The sequence below is a fragment of the Macaca mulatta genome, chromosome 15 (genome assembly GCF_049350105.2).
Source record: "Macaca mulatta isolate MMU2019108-1 chromosome 15, T2T-MMU8v2.0, whole genome shotgun sequence".
In the NCBI taxonomy this organism is placed as follows: Eukaryota; Metazoa; Chordata; class Mammalia; order Primates; family Cercopithecidae; genus Macaca; species Macaca mulatta.
This window is the reverse complement of record NC_133420.1, coordinates 127,996,874-128,015,028: the sequence shown is the minus strand read 5'-3', so window position 1 is coordinate 128,015,028 and position 18,155 is coordinate 127,996,874. Positions and strand designations below refer to the sequence as shown.

Below are 18,155 nucleotides of genomic sequence, written 5' to 3'. Positions count from 1 at the left end.
AAAATAGGGCTGGGTGATAAGAAATGAATTAATGGGTACAGTGTACACTGTCTGGATGATGGTCACACTAAAAGCTCAGCCCCCACTTTGTAATACATCCATGTAACAGAGCTATGCTTGTACCCACTATTTATACAAAACAAAAAGGAGAAAAACATAAAACTGTCTCCATCAGACACAGCAAAAAAGAGTGTCGCAAGGTCAGCAAGATGAAACAACAGTTTCCTGTTCCAAGATGAAACAACAGGCTCCAACACTGACTGCCTCTCCCAAGTATTTTAAGGAAAAAAAGCATTCTACAAACAAAGATATAACCAACAAGTTATATTATTTTTTATTCATGTTAGAATTTCTATCAGTGTTTGAACATTAATATTTAGAGAGTTTGTACATTTTCACCTTCCAAGGTTTGAAATGAGAAGCATGCTAGGTCACCAATGGTAACTAATAAACACTTGACAATCGCATGAATATCCATTCTGCTCTGACTCTCTTAACACTGGTAAACATTTTCTTTCCTTGCTGTAATTTACAATGAAAACTGTGCCCCACTCATGTCTCAGCAAAGTTCCAGACATTATGGATTCATCACATATAAATTCTTTAAAAATATACTTCTGTCAAAAGACTTGATGACTACTATGTACACTACAAAAATAAATCTTCATATAAATAAATTATATGGCATACTTTTATCTTTGTAATTGAAATGACACAAACTCATTTCCACCAAAATTGGCAATGAGACCCAGTTTGAATATTTATTTCCTTTAAACTCCTTACCCTAAAACCTACCATGAGTCCTTAATGTCAATGTTATATACTCTGAACTATTTAACATTAGTAAGCACTCTATACAAATAAAAATTCTGTCCAAAAGTAAAACATAGCTGTAATGTTTCCAATAGAAATAAAATCCCTGCATTTTTTTTTTTGTTATAAACTGGCATGACAAATACTGTAGAGGAAAACATTCTTATGATACAAAATTATAAATATCAGCAAAGTTCTTTTCTTTTAAAATTAAAACATCCAAATGAACAAACAGGACAGACAAAATAAAACTATTAAAAGAGAGAGAGAAATTCTGATTCCCTGCCAGCCCCCAGTTCTCCCTCTGCCAATGTGACTATGGGAGGAAGTTCTACACCGTGCAGAATCAGGGGCTGCACAGGCTCCGGCGCACCACGAGCTGGGCTCAGGAGGGAGCGAGGGCACGCCAGGAGCCAGCGGGAAGTCGACTTCAGAATTTCGCATCGTCCCTCCTCCACGCAGGACACGTTTTCTGAGCAGAGCTGGGTGTGAGGTCAGCAGACCGTGTGGGTGACAGGCACCAAGACAGCAGCAGGGGGTGGCCAGGGTCCCCAGCAGAGTCACACACACACACAGCCAGCGGCCACAAGCGGCTCCCAATCTGCGTCTTAGAGTTTCGTGGTGCGTATCAGGGTCTGAGGTCACTACGCTGTGGGTATTTCCGGGGGCCCATTACCTCTCCGTTCAGATTTCCCATGTAATTTAAAAGGGAGTAACAGGAGCTGCCACTCGTGAGCGCCTCACAGTAGCTCAGGCTTCAGCCCTGCAGGGACCCCACCCTTTCCTCTGACTTCTCGTAACAAGGCGCTGGTGTGGACTTGGAGGGGGAGGCGACACTGGGTGCTTCCCTGACATGTGCTGGTCTCTGGCTACAAGGTGAGGGAGCCCGCACCTCAGAGCAAAAGAAGAGAACCAGTACACAAGCAACTTTAAAAATATGCCTGGCTGAGACCTGCCCCTGCCTACATCCTTCAATGGGGTGTATCTACCCACCTGCTTTCCCATATCACACTGAAAGAGCACTAATGACGGGGAGCATGGAGACGATGTTCGGATTTATTTAGGAAGTGCGCACCCTAAACGCTGGTGCACGAAGAACCCCTCTGGAGCTCTTATCCTACAGAAGGCCTGCCTCTGCACCACCACAAAGCATGCTCACCGCTTAAAGAAGATGCAAACGGATCCAGAAGGCCTCAACCAGCTGCTCCATTTAAGAGAGGGAGTTTAAACTATAGGGACTCAAAACATCATTTCTGGGTGATTGTGGGCCAAGAATTAACCAAATACGTTTTTCTACCTGTGACAGGGCCATATCCACTCTTGAATTTGGGGGTGTTGGGGGAGGGGTCGTGTGTATGTTGGTTGCAAGAGGGGCACAATGCTGCACCTTTTTAGAGTGTACATACTCTCAGAGCCCAGCCAAAGCTCAGCACCAGGCATGTCACCCAATTCTCTAACACCCACGATGCTGAACTGATGTGAGCTCCACACCCTGAGGTTCCAGCATCCATCACAATGATCCGGGAGAAGGAGCTTATTCCCCTGAAGCACAAATTGGGGTCCTAGATGGCAGCCAATGATCGTAAGAGATGCCGTGGACACAAGGAGAATCTAGCTTTTGCCGGGCTGATTCGAAAGGATTGGGTGGATGTTTAGGGCCAGCCCTCACCAGCACAAAGCAATAAGAGATATCCTGACGCTTCCAGCCTGACTAGGTCAGAGCCTACTAAAGGTTACAGACAGTGCAGAGAAACAAAACAAGACAAAAAAAAAAATCACAGTACAGTACATGGTGAACTCACACACGTGTTCACACGCACAGCCAAACAAGAGGACCGCACACAACGACAGCTAGAGAAGCCACCAGGATTAACGTGCTTTCTTCATATCCGCTCATTAAACAAAAAAATTACCACGCATAGCGTGTTTGAAAGTTAACAGTAACATTTCATACTACCACAGGGTTGTGATATGCAAATTTAAAATATTTTAAACAGAAACCTTTACAAAATAATCCTATTACATAAGCAATATTTGCATAGAATTATACAAGTAAATTATACAATATTTAAGCAGCAGCAACATATGCTGGAATTTAAGACTAATGAAGCTTGGTTGTGGCATGGAGCCCAATGCTCGAATACGGACAGGCCCCGCTGTGGCCTCTGCACTCTGGGGCAGGCGTGGAGAAGCCCCAGATCATAGCTTTACATCCTTCCTTCCTATATTACACATGTGTACACCTCTTAAATATTTATAGAAATATTTAACAAAATAATACAATCGGTTACAGTAACAGTGAACTGCTGTCCTGGCACAGGGCATCTTTTCCATAACTCCAAGCAGTTCTCTTCAAGCAGTTCTGGAAAGAGGTGGGGGTGGGGGGTTTCCAATCTTTGGCCTCTTTGCTTCAGATTTTAATCACCCTTTAAAAGGAAACAGAAAAGGAAGTTGAACAGAGTAAGAGGTGTGCGAGTCCGTATTTATAAAGTACAAAAGCAGGCGGGAGTGATCTTGGTATTAGAAATCACGAGAGTGGGGTGTGGGCCTGAGGGGTCCCTGAGGGCCGCTTGTGACCTCTCCCTTCATCTGGGGGCTGGTTACACGGATGCGTTCCCATGTGACCAATTCGCTGTGGCATGCACCTCCATACAGACTGGCACAGGTAAAAGGTGGTGCTGTTGGTGCCATTGTGGCACCGCACCGACCCTCCGCAGGCCAGCAGCAGGGGAAGAGACCTGGTGTGCAGCTGGGCCGGTCCCCCAAGGATGACAAAACTCCAACACATCAGCCTTGCTCTGGGGATAAAAGGTCACTGGGGTCCAGTGTGGGATGTGCCCGAGTGCCGCGGCCCCTCGGTGATGCCGAGAACCCCAGGAGAACCTTGCCCTCCTCTCCGCCTGGCTCTAGGTCCCTCGGCTGCCCTTGTCAGTGGCACACACCTCAGTTGGAGCTGCTTCCCCGGGGCCTCTCCTCGCACTCCACGTCCTGCAGCTCAATGACTTCCACCTTCGAATCCCTCCTCTCACACCGGACATGGAAAGGCACGTGGGGGTCCTCGAACAGGCCATGGTCAGTCTCGGGGTAGCCCTCGTAGCCCGGGCAGAGCCCCCCTCGGGGGTTCCGCCCAGGCCCGGGGGCAGGCGGTGGGCGCACGGCGACAGTCACGGAGGCAGAAGCCGTCACAGTGGTGATGGGCTGGCAGTAGCCGGGCACGGAGCTGCCCATGGCAGTGGACGCTGGGTTCCGAGGGTTGTGAGAACGGGCCCCGCGGGGGCCCCAGCGGTCCCTATTGCTAGGGCCAGAATGCCCTTCAGTAGAAATTTCAAAAGCGTCTCTGCGCGGTCTGTAGGGGGGTGGCCACAAGCCTTCTCTGGGGGCGTCCCTGCGGGGCTGCTGGCCTTGCCGTCCGGGAGGCAGGGACCCTGAGTCCAGGTGGGGCTGCTGTCGCGGGTTCGAGGGTGGGTGATGCCTGGATTCGGGATGGACCACCTGCAGAGGGCAAGGGTGGGTTAGAAGGGGGGGGAGGGTCTGCCCCAGGCTGGGCATGGTCCCCGCAGCTCCCACACCTCCCTCCTTGGGTTTCACCAAAGACTCAGTCGACCCCGGGGAGCCCATGGGGGCCTTCCACCCACAAAAGAAAAGCCCGTTCTTCTCATAACCTCCAGGACCTGGCAGAGGAGCGTGTTGTTTGAATCCTGTTTCCAGGCCTTCTCTGACACAGCTGGCTGGACACGTACTGCTGTTACCCATAAATGTGGGCTGTGGTCAGAGCATCCAAGCTGCTGCCCCCCCACCCTGTCCAGTCCTGCAGGCCCTGAGCTGCTCTTCTCCCAAAGCTGCTAAGTGTGCGGCCCTGGCTGGCCTGAGTGCAGGACGCTGGCAGGACCGTCTCTGCCTACTCAGTCCAACACAGCAGCCGCTCCAGACGTGTGGCTGCTTCCGCTTTAATGACCTAAAATCCGAAATCCAGCTCCTCGGTAGCCCCGGCCACATTTTAAGCGCTCCCAGCCACGTGTGGCCGGTGGCTCCCGTCCTTGAGAGCAGAGGGCACTCTCGTCACCGCGGAGGGCTGTGGCGGGCAGCCCGCTTCATCTGATTGTGGAGAATCTGGTCTCTGCGTCTCTATACAAAGCACAGAGCAACACAGTGGCCACATCAATCAAAAGGACCGTGACCAACTTCAAAGTCGTTCAGCTTGTACCTATTTTTAGGCTCCCGCTGAACAAAACCAGATTCACACTGCAGCTCAGCGGGGTCGTCACGGGGGGTAGGAGGAGGACAATTCAGGTTATTTGGTTGGCCTTTCTCTCTTTCACGGAAGGGCTGCTCTGGCCTGGGACTGGAATACCCATTTCCTGGAGGGACAGCAGGGGGTCCTCAGTGGAGCAACATGAGCCTCAGAGCTTTCCTTGAGTTTTCGGGGCTGAGCCCATCCCAGGGAGCACAGGGCGGAGGGAAGGACCCAGGTCCCTGGCCCTCCGAGGAGGGGCCCCCAGGCTCCGGTGACCTCCTGAATCACTGAAGACCAAGAACTCAGGGGTGGTTCTCGGCCTCTCTGCTCTTTCCTGCCACCTGGAACATGAGCTTGGAGCCACAAAAGCTACGGTCAAGTATTTAGACAATAATAACGAACGTTGTGTCAAGGGCAATGAAACCTAACAGAAATGAGAGAAGAAAAAAACCTTACTTCTGCGGGCAATAAATATACTACTAGTTTTAGAAAATATCACTCAAATGACATGCACCTTAAGGGGGGGGCGGGAAAGGCAAAGAATGTTTTATCTCTGGCCTTTGAAGCCCAAATGTCCTCACCGCGAACAGGACAGATGCTACTGCTTTGTGCAGTGACATTACTGGCCCTGCCCCTTTTTTATCCTGTATGAGATCAAACCACAGGAAGACGGCATTTTTATAGTTGAGAAGAGTTGAATGTTGGCCATCTCCTGTGATCTGACCTAGCCTGTACTTTCTCTCTGCATCCCATTCGCCTGCGTGATGTGCTGCGCAGAGCGGACAGCAGCCCCGCTGGACCACCGGGCCCACTACCTCGGTGGGAAGACCCCCCCCGTTCCGCAGGGCCACTTACAGTGGAGTGGGCGAAGACCGGGTTTTCCGTGGCTTCCACGATCACGTGGTGGGCAGGGCCTCCCGCGCCCTGCTGGGCCTCGTAGTGTCGAAGCTCCTCGCTGAGGCCTGACACTGTCGTCTGGGAACTATACTCGGAGTCGGAGGAATCAGACCCGCTGTGCATGTGGCCGGGGGGCATGGAGAACCGGACCACGCTGGGGGGTGGCTCAGGGGAGGGTGTGGGCAGGCGGTTCAAGCCGTTGGCTGGAGACACCTATTTAAGGGGATTCCATGTTACAAGTGTTCTTGTCCATTTACCTGCTGGCCACGCTCAGAGTTCAAAGCACGGTGTTATTCAGGGGCCTCTGTCCTCTGCCCTGGGGCCCTGCGCACTGTGCCGTATTAGCCTCCCCCTTTCTACCACCTGGAGGATCCTCGGTCCCGCAGCTGGAGCAGAACTGTCCTCTGCTCCACACTGGAAAGGTGGGATGTGTACTTTTTACCCTTGTGAGGTCCGATTATGTATCTCAAAGGGGAAAGTCTTCATTTACTGTACAAAGATCTGTAAGACCCAGGCTGCAACGGGTTGGTTGAGAGGAACCGAACCAAACCCGCCCTCCAGCCCTCAAAGCCGGCACACCGAGGAGGAAACAGACAGGCCCCAGATGTTTACTGAAGAACGACCAGCAAGTGGGGAGGCAGCTAAGTGTAGAAATGAAGAGCGGCACAGGAAACACAGCACTCAGCTGGCCTACACGTGGGACGTCCCCGTGTCACTACTGACCTCAGGATATGGTCCAAAGAAAGACAAAAGCACGGGAAGCAAAACCAGTCCATTGAGAACGCCGAGGATGGTGAGGATTGCCAGCACAGCAAAGAAATACCTGGGAGATCGAGAGGAAACGGGAACAGGCGCTGTGACAGGGTGGATCGCGCCACCCTCCGTGTGCCCGACACAGCAGCACGGCAACGCCAGAAATGACCGAAACCCACCCGCTGAAGAGGCTGTTATCCAACCGCAGTTCACATTCAACACAAGGTGAGCTTTTGTTTTTGTTTCTTTACCTTATGGCTTTGAGGACTACATTCCACAACCCAGAGTGTTAGTTCATGAAGGGAAGAAAAAAAAATCAGTTTGTTAATTTGCTGAACTCTGATGGCATGTAATGTTATTTATGAATGTGTTACACAAACACAAAAATATGGAATGCGACCTGAATGGCTGGGCAGACTGAAAGCACAAACACAATGCCGAGGGGCCCCGCTCATGAAAACCCAGCAGAAGCAAACAAATGAAGTGAAGGGTGTAGAATTTAAACAATTTAGCCCAGGAGGAAAAGCAGCCCCCTTCTGCAGGCTGCTAATCCACTGTGAAATGCTTCTGCATCTTACGGCAGAATCTCTAATTAAGTCTCTAGCGTATCAGGTAAGGCTTTCCCTGGGCTTTCATTAATCACAACTTTCTGCCTAGAATTCTGTGAGTTCCAGTTTTACCAAATAGCTCCAATTGCAACCTTTTTAGAACACAGGAACCAGCTTTCTGCAAAGAAAAGGCTGCCCAATCTGTGGGAGCCGGGGCATTGTGCTGGGCGAGGGCGCTCCACAATGGCGGGGCTGCTCTGCCGGCCAATCTTTTGTTGAACAATTTAGCATCTCTGAATACTCTTGTTTTGCGTCAGCCAATTCAAACATAAAGGCCGCAGCACCATGGCAGAGGAGAAGAGTGCACAAGTAGTTCTGCTTTCCCACCATTGAGGGCTAAGGTCTGGAATCCTTCATGAATACCAAGGTAAACCTGTCAGCCAGGGACAGCCGCTGGCGGACACTCTGCACGGCTGGAGGGCACGGACTCCACGCAGGGATGCGTTTCTGGAACTAATGATTTCTGGGGCAACTCGGATGGAAGTGGGCTGGGGTGGGGGAGAGAATCAGGATGTTCTGGGAAGAGGGAAGGCAAGATATCTATCTGTTAATGGTCCTCTGGTTCATAAAATTAAACAGGCAACCAGTGCTGCCGTGTCTATATATGTTTTGACATCAGATGAAAGGAGAGAGAATCCCTGCAAAAATACAAATACCTCGCAGCTATTGTAAACACTCAAAACTTCTGAACTGCATTAGTAAAAGCCAAGCAGCCAGTGTCTTGGTCTAATGTAAACTGCTGGAACTTTCGGCTGGGGCACGTATCAGCAGCCACATTAAGACATTTGCATCCCATCCATCTAGCTGAAGCATAAACAGGCCAATTAGGTTTCTGACGGCTCAGCATATACAGTGTCTGCTCATGTATTTGACCTTGGTGAGGCCTTCATCAGGTTAATCCATCCCGTTCTAGAAAATGGGAAGCCCTTTTAAGTGCTTGAAAGAGGAACCCTGATATTTCTGGGCGGGAACAACCCCGGGTGACAGGAGAGTGCTGGGATTCTGGCTGCCAGGTTTCCAGCTGGGGGCTCTAATTCAGGCTCAGTTTCCTCATTCAGCGTCCCCCACAAGGCTGAGTGAGACCCTCCTGTAAACTCACGAGACCACAGCACACCGTGCATTTCCCCTGGTTTTGCCTGTGAACTCGTCTCTGCCCCCAAAAGACCTTAAGCTACACAGAGGGATATGGGGGTCCCCATTATTTGCTGTTGTGCAAATGGCACTTACGAGGTGCTTGTTATATTTGTGTTTTTTTTTTTTTTTTTTTTTGAGACAGAGTCTCGCTTAGTCGCCCAGGCTGGAGTGCAATGGCGCGATCTCGGCTCACTGCAAGCTCCGCCTCCCAGGTTCACGCCATTCTCCTGCCTCAGCCTCCCGAGTAGCTGGGACTACAGGCGCCCGCCGCCTCGCCCAGCTAATTTTTTGCATTTTTAGTAGAGACAGGGTTTCACCATGTTAGCCAGGATGGTCTCGATCTCCTGACCTCGTGATCCGCCCGCCTCGGCCTCCCAAAGTGCTGGGATTACAGGCGTGAGCCACCGCGCCCGGCCTGTTATATTTGTGTTAAATGAGAAAGTAAACATGCAGAAGAAACTCTACTTGACATTGGGCTTTTATATCATAGCGATAATACGTCAGTGCCTGAAAAAGTGGATGCTAAGAACAAAGGAAAAGCTAAAATCAAACTAAGAACTAAAATAAATAAAACGTAGACCAAAACATTTAACTCAGTTGGGCAACGATCTATTTGGTATTGGCAAACAGGAATTTAGGAACTGGCTTGCTGGCTTAGCAGTAGTTTGTGCTGAGAAGTCTAGCTCCATGGACACTGCAGGGAGGTAGCTGGAGATGCAGACCCAGCCCTCACCCCGCCTCCCGCCCCCCTGCCCCCCGAAATCAGCCCTGCACTTAGCCTCAGATGATTCCTCAGCACATCGGTGTGAGAAGCGCTGGTCTACAGCGATCCCACCTCACCATCACTCTACGCAAAAACTGCAACAAGCAAGCTTGGCACTCATTCTAGGAAGGCAGCCTCCACGATGCCAAACCGCCCAGCGGGCTTTGCCACAGGCCAACCCATGGACTCATCTTTCTCCCGTAATAAGACTTTGGCTAAAACTTCTAGTTTAAACCGTCTTCTTTTTACTCGAAGACGAGAAGCCCGTCTCTCTCTCTGACGCACACGCCACCTCGCAGCACCGAAGCCAAACAAACCCATCGCTTCTCACAGCTGGTTGTGCCCTGTCACGGTTCCAATCCTGGACTATCTTTTACTTATGGGGGATTCTGGCCTTCGCGCTCCATAAAGCAGCAGGTTCCATCCGAGAGCAGCTCCCTCACAAAGCTATGGAGGCCGCTCAAAACAGCAAGTGGCTTCCTCCTCTGCAGTTCTCAAATTCTTTTCAGAAGGAAAACTCACTGTTCTTTTATACTTCACAAAGTCATATTCTTAATTAAATCAACTGGAAATGACTTGCCTTGAGATCCAAACTAGGCTTAGATTCCCAAGAGTTGACACCAAAGTCCAATGCTGAACGCTTCCTAATTGTGGGGACTCGAATATGAAATCTGGGCACATCATTTTCACTTCTTAGAAGAATAAAGTCAGGTGAAAAATTTAGGTATTGTTAAGCTTTCCTTCCTACAGTTTGAAGGAGAGGGAGCATCGGTCAAATCTGGCATCTCTTTCTACCGATGTTTCTAACCCGAGACACCAGTATCGGGCCACCTATTGGGTGATCCTTTGGCTTCAAGCTGTGGAACTGTCCTTGCTGCCAGGCCCAAACCCTTTATCTTCTGTTTCCAAGATATTCCCCAAGAGAGCTCTAGAGAGAGCCTGTCTTCATACCTCTGAGTGTCTCTAAGTTAACAAATTCAAAAGAGTCACAGTGACGAGATGCTGCCATCTACCAGATACAGAAGGAAATAAGCAACCAAGATCGCCTGAGTTAATGATAATGATTTTTTTTTTTTTGAGACGGAGTCTCACTCTGTCACCCAGGCTGGAGAGCAGTGGTGCGATCTCGGCTCATTGCAAGCTCCGCCTCCCGGGTTCAAGTCGTTCTCTGCCTCAGCCTCCCGAGTAGCTGGGATTACAGGTGCGCATCACCACGCCCGGCTAATTTTTTGTATTTTGAGTAGAGATGGGGTTTCACCATTTTGGCCAGGCTGATCTTGAACTCCTGACCTTGTGATCTACCTGCCTGGGCCTCCCAAAGTGCTAGGATTACAGACATGAGCCACTGCACCCGGCCCAATAACAATGATTTTTAAAACATGTCTCCTTGCACACGCCTGCTTACCTGACGATGAAGTCGAACTCAGATCCCGCAAGCATCAGCACTCCCAGGAGAGTGGACACAGCGCCGTCCAGGACGGGCGCAAACATGTGCTCCAGGGCAAGCACAGCCCTGCGGTTCTTGTCACCGATGGCTGTCAGAAAGGCCTGTGCAAGGAGGATGTTCACAAGATCAGGTTCCTGGACTTCATATGGTAAGTGCTCAGCTCTGTTCTAAATGCTACAAGCGCTCAGAACTGCTCACACCTTGCTGTTTCGGCTGCTGGAACGTGTGGTCAGAGAAGCTCAACTAGCTACATCTAGACTTAAACTAAGATGACCTCTTCACGACACGGGGTCATATTTGGTGTTGACATAAATCTTGAACACAATAAAACCAAAACTATATAAAATGGACAGAAATGTCCCCTTCTTTTCACTGCTGCTCACCCCTAAGTTTCCCCTGCTTAAATGATCTCACCCCACTCACAGGTGAGACCTCCAATTCCCACAGCAACAGGATCCTGGCTAATGCACTGGATGGCCAAGAGCTTAGCTCAGTGTCCCAAGTCATTGGGTGCTACACACACGTCCTCACGATTATGCAGAGGTGAGACCTTCTGTCGCTGTTTCAGGCTGTGTTTGTAGTACATCTAAGCACTATGAGAGTATTGCAAGAAATACACAGGACTGTACATTTGAATCAAGCCCTTTCGAATGCTGTGTGGACACATCCCTGTCTCTCCTGCAGTCCTAAAGCTCTTCCAGGCCAGGAATGCTGTTGATACTTAATGGGAACTTTGCAGAGTAAATTCTGGAAGATGAGACTGTTGGCCTGAACGTGTGACCCCTGCAGGGACTGTTAAGCCTGGCACAAGCTCTCTCTGAAGTTCAGGCTGTTCAGGGTTACGCCGACAGGAGAGCGCTGGGTGTCTTTGGCAGGATGCGTTTCTACGCCTTACCTACCCGCAGAAGGACAGACGGTCGTTCTCCCTAACAGATGCAAAAATACCAATATACAAAGGTGTGCTAAGAGTTTTCATACTTTTCTCTCAAGCAGGTTCTACTCTTTCAGAGCTGGTAAAGACGTTAGGGTCAGTATGGCTGCCTTCGGCTCCTGGCAGAAGGCACCAGCGGGGTTTTTAGCCATGCTGCCTTACGTCGTATTTGGGCCACGAGGCCATAAGGGCCACGTCGTGATGACCCCGTCACACGCTGCTTCTGTGTTACCAAGACAGCAAATGAACGGGAACCCACTGATTTCCCGAAGACATCCGTGGAAGAAGAAACTTCTTCACAGCCTTATTCCACCATTTTACAAACCTCAAAAGAGCAGTGACTGGCAACTCTAAATGCAGTTTCACACGGAGGATGAGAATACTGAAAATGGCTTGGACTCGAGGTCCTGGAGTTTAGAGACTGTAGTGAGCATTTCCATGGTAAAAATCTGCTCTGGAGAACTGTTTGCCATGCTAGCTTCCAAAAAAGGTGGTTTCCATTTGCATCAGAATAAAATAACTTGTGGATTCTTAACTCACATGCAAATTTATCTCCCTTTTGAAGAACTGTATTAGAATTATGGGTTTTCTAAACTCTAGGCTGGCACTCTTCTTTTTTAAAAAATAGTCCCTCCTCCCAGCTCAAAGGAAGAAAATAATTTGAGCAGGCTCAAAATTTAGAGAATATTGTTTCTGTGTTATTGGCTTTTTATGATACACTGTAAAAAAATGGGATAACTTCAACAAAGCGTTCCTTCCAAAACACAAAAGTTTACAATCTCTCAACTGTATCACAATAGCCCTGGAGAGACTGCAGAAGGCACAAGGCTGCGGCCTGTGTGGAGACATGCATGTGCCGTGTGCGGAGCCCAAAGGGAACCCACGCTGGAGACTGCAAAAGCAATGGCGGAAGTGACTCGGTCCAAGCCCAGCGCTGGCTCCCTAGCTAGGGTATTTCGCACCTCGGTATTTAATAGGTGAACGCATTTATTTATTGAATGCCTACTGATAACCCCAAATTCTTAGGCTCTAATCTGCAGATGGAACATAATTTACACAGTTGTGAGGTTTTGGATAATTCTTTCATAAAAGTATACGACAGATTTATCTCTTGGGCTAAAGATTCCTTCTGAAGTTTAATTACCTCCAACAAAGCATTCACAGGGCAAGGCATAGAAAAAGAGAGGGGAAAAAATGTCTGTTGAAAGCAACACTAGTTCTCTTACTTTCTGCTGTCGTGAATGCAGAGGCTGGGAGGTCTGAGGAGCTGGGTGGGCTTAGGGAGAAGAGCCAGTTCCCCGGGGCTGAACAATGGAGCCTCCACTCCTAAGCCCGAGGGTACTTCCTTGGCTGCCAGCTCACCTCACCCTCAATGATGCCATCCCCAAGCCTGTGAGCATGGTCTCATTTTATCCCCACTGTTCCTGTTGTTTTTAAAACTCTGTGTATGCCCACCCACACACTCACCGCATCATCTGCCTTACGAACAAACGTCACAATGTCAGGAATCATGGGGGTATAACGACAGTCAACGTCAGGTGAGCACGGCCCTTCCAGGCCCACTCCCACACACCAACCCTGCACTGCCTACGGCTGACAGGGCCCACTGCCATGTACCTTCCGCACCCCTCTCCTCAGCCTCCCTCGAGGGAAAGGAATCCAGAAACCTCACAGACTCTCCTAGGGGGCCCCGTGCCCGGAGGCCTCTTCGCTGCCATGCACAGGGAGAATGCCAAGGTTCCCACTTGGAAACAAACAGAGCCGTTGTTTTTCACAAAGTTTCTGCTTCAAACGTCTCCCATACCAAAGCAACGTGAACGGTGAACTCCACTCCTATGCCAACAGACGCGATCAGGATGACCACGGGCACGGCGCTGAGCTTGATTCCGATGAGGCCCATCATGCCAAAGAGCTCGACCGTCATCAGTGCCAGGACCATCACCTGGAGTGGGGCACACAGTGGTCAGTGGGCGGGCAGGTCACCCTCCGGGGCTGCCCACAAGGGAGGCCGCCAGAGGGCTAAGGTGTCCTCGGTTCAGATCAAAACAATGAACGGACTGACTTGCTTTAACTCTGGACACCACCTTTACTGCCTAATTCATCTTCCTGCTTTGAAGGGAGACAGCAAAAAACATACAGAACGACTCCACCGCAGCAATCCACGAGGAATTACACAAGCACCACTCAGCTACGAATGTCACCTAGATTACAACAAGATCCATCTCTCCTTCTCTTGGGTCTCAGCCGTCAGAAACCATCCGTGAACCCATCATTAAGTATTTGGTTGCCTCACTCTCCGTTCTAAAGAAAGCGGATGGGACGAGGTGAATACAAGTTCTTGCAGGTCAAAGGAGTTTTGCTTTTGGGGGCGAACCTGCAGGGTAAGTGAAGACGATCTGGGGCCAGGTAAGCGGGGAGGTCGTCGTCAGCTGACGCGTGTCAGGTTACAGGACCCCTGCACTTTGAAGAGCTGGGGACAGCGGGGGTGGACTGAGCCAATTGCCAAATCCAAGGAAAAGCTTCTTGCCTTTCATCTTCCTTGTAAAAATTTGTGGGGAAATGGAAATGAAATCTGTGAGTTAGATTTGGGGTTTCTTGGCCAAAGGGGAGAAGATACAAACAAACAACAAGTTACCCAGATGGAAGAGAAGGAGAAAAATGAACTTTCTTTTCTGGGGTTGGGCGGTGGGCAGCGGTGGAGGGAGGGGAAGGAATGATGAAAGATGGACAACATCAATTGCTAAGTGCCATGAAAACTCTCACAGACTAAACATTTACCTTTTAACATACCTGCTGCACAGACTCAGGGTGCAGACACAAAATCTGGCCTCTGTTTTTATAATTTTGGCATTTTAAAGGCTACACCACAGTTCACAGAATTTAAACACTGCCACGGTTTTATTGGACTTTACATGAAACTTACGTCAAATCTGAGAGTATTTTGGAGAAGGGATGCCAAAAAACAGGCTCGTAATATTAGTTTATCATTTTCCCCCAGGACTTAAAACACACAAAATCATTTTCTCCATATGTCACTGTCCTAACTTCTCTGATTGTACCCCCATGTTAAATGTAGAAGAACCTGCTATGTTATTATTAGGCCTGGATGAGGTCACAGAATGACACTTTTCAATTAAAGAAAAAATGAGCTAGGCTTTGAGTGTTTTGATTTAATACACGCTCAGAGTTGTGATGGAAAGTGTGCTTTAAAAAGTCCCCTATCTTTCCACAAAAATCTTCAAGCTATGGGGGAGAGGACCTAAGAATGAGGCCATTAGAGGTTCCACCTTAACCATGGCCCTCACCACCTCTAGTAGAATAAACATATTACGGATGATGCAAGCTATACCCTCCTCCAGAGGCCCAGACATAAACCTAACTTCCCGGCTGCAGAAAGAGCTATGCTGAAAGGAATCTGACTTCCACAAAGCCCCTTATAATACACTCACAATGATCCCGGCCGTCCAGGGGTTCAGAAGGAAGACGGCGCACACGAGGAACGTGCAGGCCAGCACCACGCTGATGAACAGCAGCAGCCAGTGGCGGAGGCCGATGTACTGCTCCCAGAAGAGGAAGGGGTAGCCGTTGGGGTAACTGGACAGCCCCAGGCTCGTGTAGTTGCTGCAGATGGTCCTGACTTTTTCAATCGCCTCCACAAAGTCTGAGGTGTCCCGCAAGCCGTTGAGGTAGAAAGGGAACTGGGCATACTCGATGGGCTCTGCTGCCGGGACTGGACAGAGAAGGGCACAGGTTGGGAGCAGCCCAGGGGAGAGAAGCATCACAGTTTCAATGGAAAGAGAGAAGAACTTTGCATGAAAGCTTACTGACTGCTCTTCTACATGATACAAAGGACAAACAATGCTGATCGCAGCCTCCAGGCCTTTACGATCTTCCCATTTGGTTTAAAAACGTTTAACTCTGTGATCTGTGTATTTTTTAACATTCAATTTTAATCTTCCAGCAGTCATTCTTTCTGAGGGGTCTAAAAACTCCAGGCTTACATTCTGGGAACATTTTTTGTTCTCTTGACACACATGAAAATACCAAGTTCACGCAGTTTGATTCAATCACCTCCAAGAGCAAAATAACTCGAGAGTCCTGCTTTCCTGAGAAAAATGCTTAACTTATCCTTTTAGTGACTGAACAAACTTAAACCTTGTATGCTTCTTTTCTAATGCAATGCTAAGTCTTCAGCAACAGGGGAAGAAATCCTTACACAACAAGCATTTAGTTACTGCCGTTGTGTGTTCCAGACCCTCTGGGGTCATTCAGTTGACTTGCTAAACATGATTTGCCCTATTATAATCTCAACTATAAATTTTCATTAAGACAAGCCTTGGCTGCCTGCCACAGGGCTCTGGGGTTTAGATCCCGGGAAGCACTACTCGCTGAGTCTCCAGCCATGTTTGCAAGGGGACCCGTCTTCTCTCTCACATCCTCCCTTGGCCCGGTATCCAAAGCATACGCTACTAATATCTCCACCAGAAACGCAAATGAAATCCACACAGAACCACCTTTCAAACTCTGGGCTGAGAGGTGAAAGGAAGAGGACACTGTTGTATACAGACTTCTCCGCTCTGGTTTAAACAGCTTTGACAGAGTGCAGGTGCTTGGTGGCTTATAGGAATGACCCGATGTGCCAAAAATCCCTTCAACACCAGAGTTGACAAAGTGAAGATAAACATATAATCCTCAGCGATAAAACTCTGCAATAGTAAAATAGCACTCAACCTGGAGGCGTCCCCGGTGTTCACAGGGAACAGCTGGCATGCGAGAGCAGTGCCTAATGAGCGTCTTAGCATTGAAGCTACGCACGGAGACGAGACGCTTACTTCCCAACGTGATAGAGTGTGGGGCTGTATCCCATTACACATCCTTGTCTGTCTCCCGGAGTTTTAAACGAGAAGAAATTGATTGTTCTGTTTACACTTTTGAACCCTGGGTAGTGTCAACGGACGAAGGCTGTGGTGAGTTTGGAGAAGCAGGGAAGGCACCTCTGTCGGCTCCCAGCGCCCCCGATAAAACACTACTTACTTCTCAGCCTTGTCTCAGGCATGTAGTCGGCTTTGTCGTGGACCCATTCCGGTCGGTGCGGCCGGATGTTGGCCTGGGAGGCAGCGTACGCGACAGGGTCATTGCTGACCCAAGCCGTCAGGTAGATGTAGAAAGCGCTGGGATTAATGATGCCATCTGCGTCCACCAGACGCTGTTTAGTCAACTACAAAAACGGGAAGAACAGAGGCCTTTGAGAATGGGGTTGGGGGTAAACACACTTCTGCCTTGAGAGCACAGAAGCCGAGCTTCGCACCAGCATCACAACAAAGGATAGAATGCCCACTGTTGAAAGTGTCGAAAATCCCATCAGAACACCTTTGATTTCTTTCAATGTGCACTTATCAGAGGATGCAATCATTGGCGTGTTTATAACAAACACAGTTCTGCAGATGGCCGAGGAATTGGCTGAACCAATTAAATCTGAACGCTAAAAGACCGTCTGCAGCCAAGGCAGAGAATGAACAATCTGGAGAAACATATTTATAGGAGGGGAAGGGGGAGAAACCTGGCAAGAACCCCCATGCACGCCTGTGAGCAGTTAACCTCTGTTGTTAACACTGAAGGAAATGCCACCCAGTAAATGGAGGAGAGCTATAAAAATAAAACAACATCTGTATAAATTTTGCTAACACTAGCCTCCTATGACCTGTGGATTCAAAAAATGCCCAGTGCCAGAAAGTGCAAGGGACGAGTGTACACCCTCAGCCTCGTGGGGCGATCTCGTTCCCGGAGGTCGCTGGACTCGGCAGGCCGCGTCGTCTGCGTGGCCAAATGTGCTCCCTCTGCAGGAGGGCTTGTGGGCTGAGGTGGGGAGCTCTGTGGGAGTCGGTATGTGTATGTATATTTTATACACATAGAAAAGTTCTGTTTCCTGTTTATTTTAGATTCGGGCCTCGTTCCTCACTTTGGGTCTTTTTAAAACGAAATGAAAAACACCAGTGACAGCAGCTCCCAGAGAAGGAGTGAAGGAAAAAGGAGCAGGGAGAGAGTGAGAGAAATGGACTTCGGGAATCTGGATTCAATTAATCCACAGGATATGTAACAACTGTACGTCCTCAACACATCCCTGGAATCACACAGTGCAGCCCGTGGCCTCCGTGCATGAGGCACGCCTTTCTCCCTCCCAGGAGGAGGAGATGATATCTGGGGGCCCGGCCCAATCCCATTTGTCCCACAGTGTCCCTGGTCCCTCGCCCAGCCCCGCTGCCTGGGCACCTCCCTGGTGTCTCTGAGGCAGACTCCTCTGCCCGCATCCTTGGGAAACGTGACGGTCTGCTGCCTGCTGCTGTGAGCTCGGAGTTTCACACTCCCTAACAACTCTGAACAATGTACTTTGTAAATCTGTCACCTTGAACGCCAGCAAAAAAGGGGAGACGATAAACAGAGCTGCTGAGAAGATCATTAGTATGACGGTTTTCTGCCTGAAGGTGAAGCAAGCAAGCTACAAAGAGCCGAGGGAAGAGGCTCTGAGGAAGGTGAAGCAGCCCTAGCCCGGGCCCCGTGCAACGGGAAGAGTCCAG

The 18,155-nt window shown here is 49.5% G+C and overlaps 1 protein-coding gene across 7 annotated transcripts in view; it reads right to left on the bottom strand.

Annotated features, from left to right (window-relative positions):
- Positions 1 to 311: 311 nt before the first annotated feature.
- Positions 312 to 18,155, bottom strand: part of PTCH1 (patched 1) — a 75,910-nt gene continuing 58,066 nt past the window's right edge. For all 7 annotated transcript variants that reach the window (XM_028835407.2, XM_015118103.3, XM_077966529.1 and 4 more), the window contains 8 exons: positions 16,615 to 16,798; positions 15,030 to 15,310; positions 13,385 to 13,522; positions 10,608 to 10,750; positions 6,668 to 6,767; positions 5,903 to 6,157; positions 3,756 to 4,305; positions 312 to 3,239 (listed from right to left, as the gene is read on the bottom strand). In XM_028835407.2, the coding sequence (XP_028691240.2) occupies positions 3,757 to 4,305; positions 5,903 to 6,157; positions 6,668 to 6,767; positions 10,608 to 10,750; positions 13,385 to 13,522; positions 15,030 to 15,310; positions 16,615 to 16,798 (1,650 nt within the window). In that variant the 3' untranslated portion in view covers positions 312 to 3,239; position 3,756. The remainder of the gene's footprint in view (positions 3,240 to 3,755; positions 4,306 to 5,902; positions 6,158 to 6,667; positions 6,768 to 10,607; positions 10,751 to 13,384; positions 13,523 to 15,029; positions 15,311 to 16,614; positions 16,799 to 18,155) is intronic.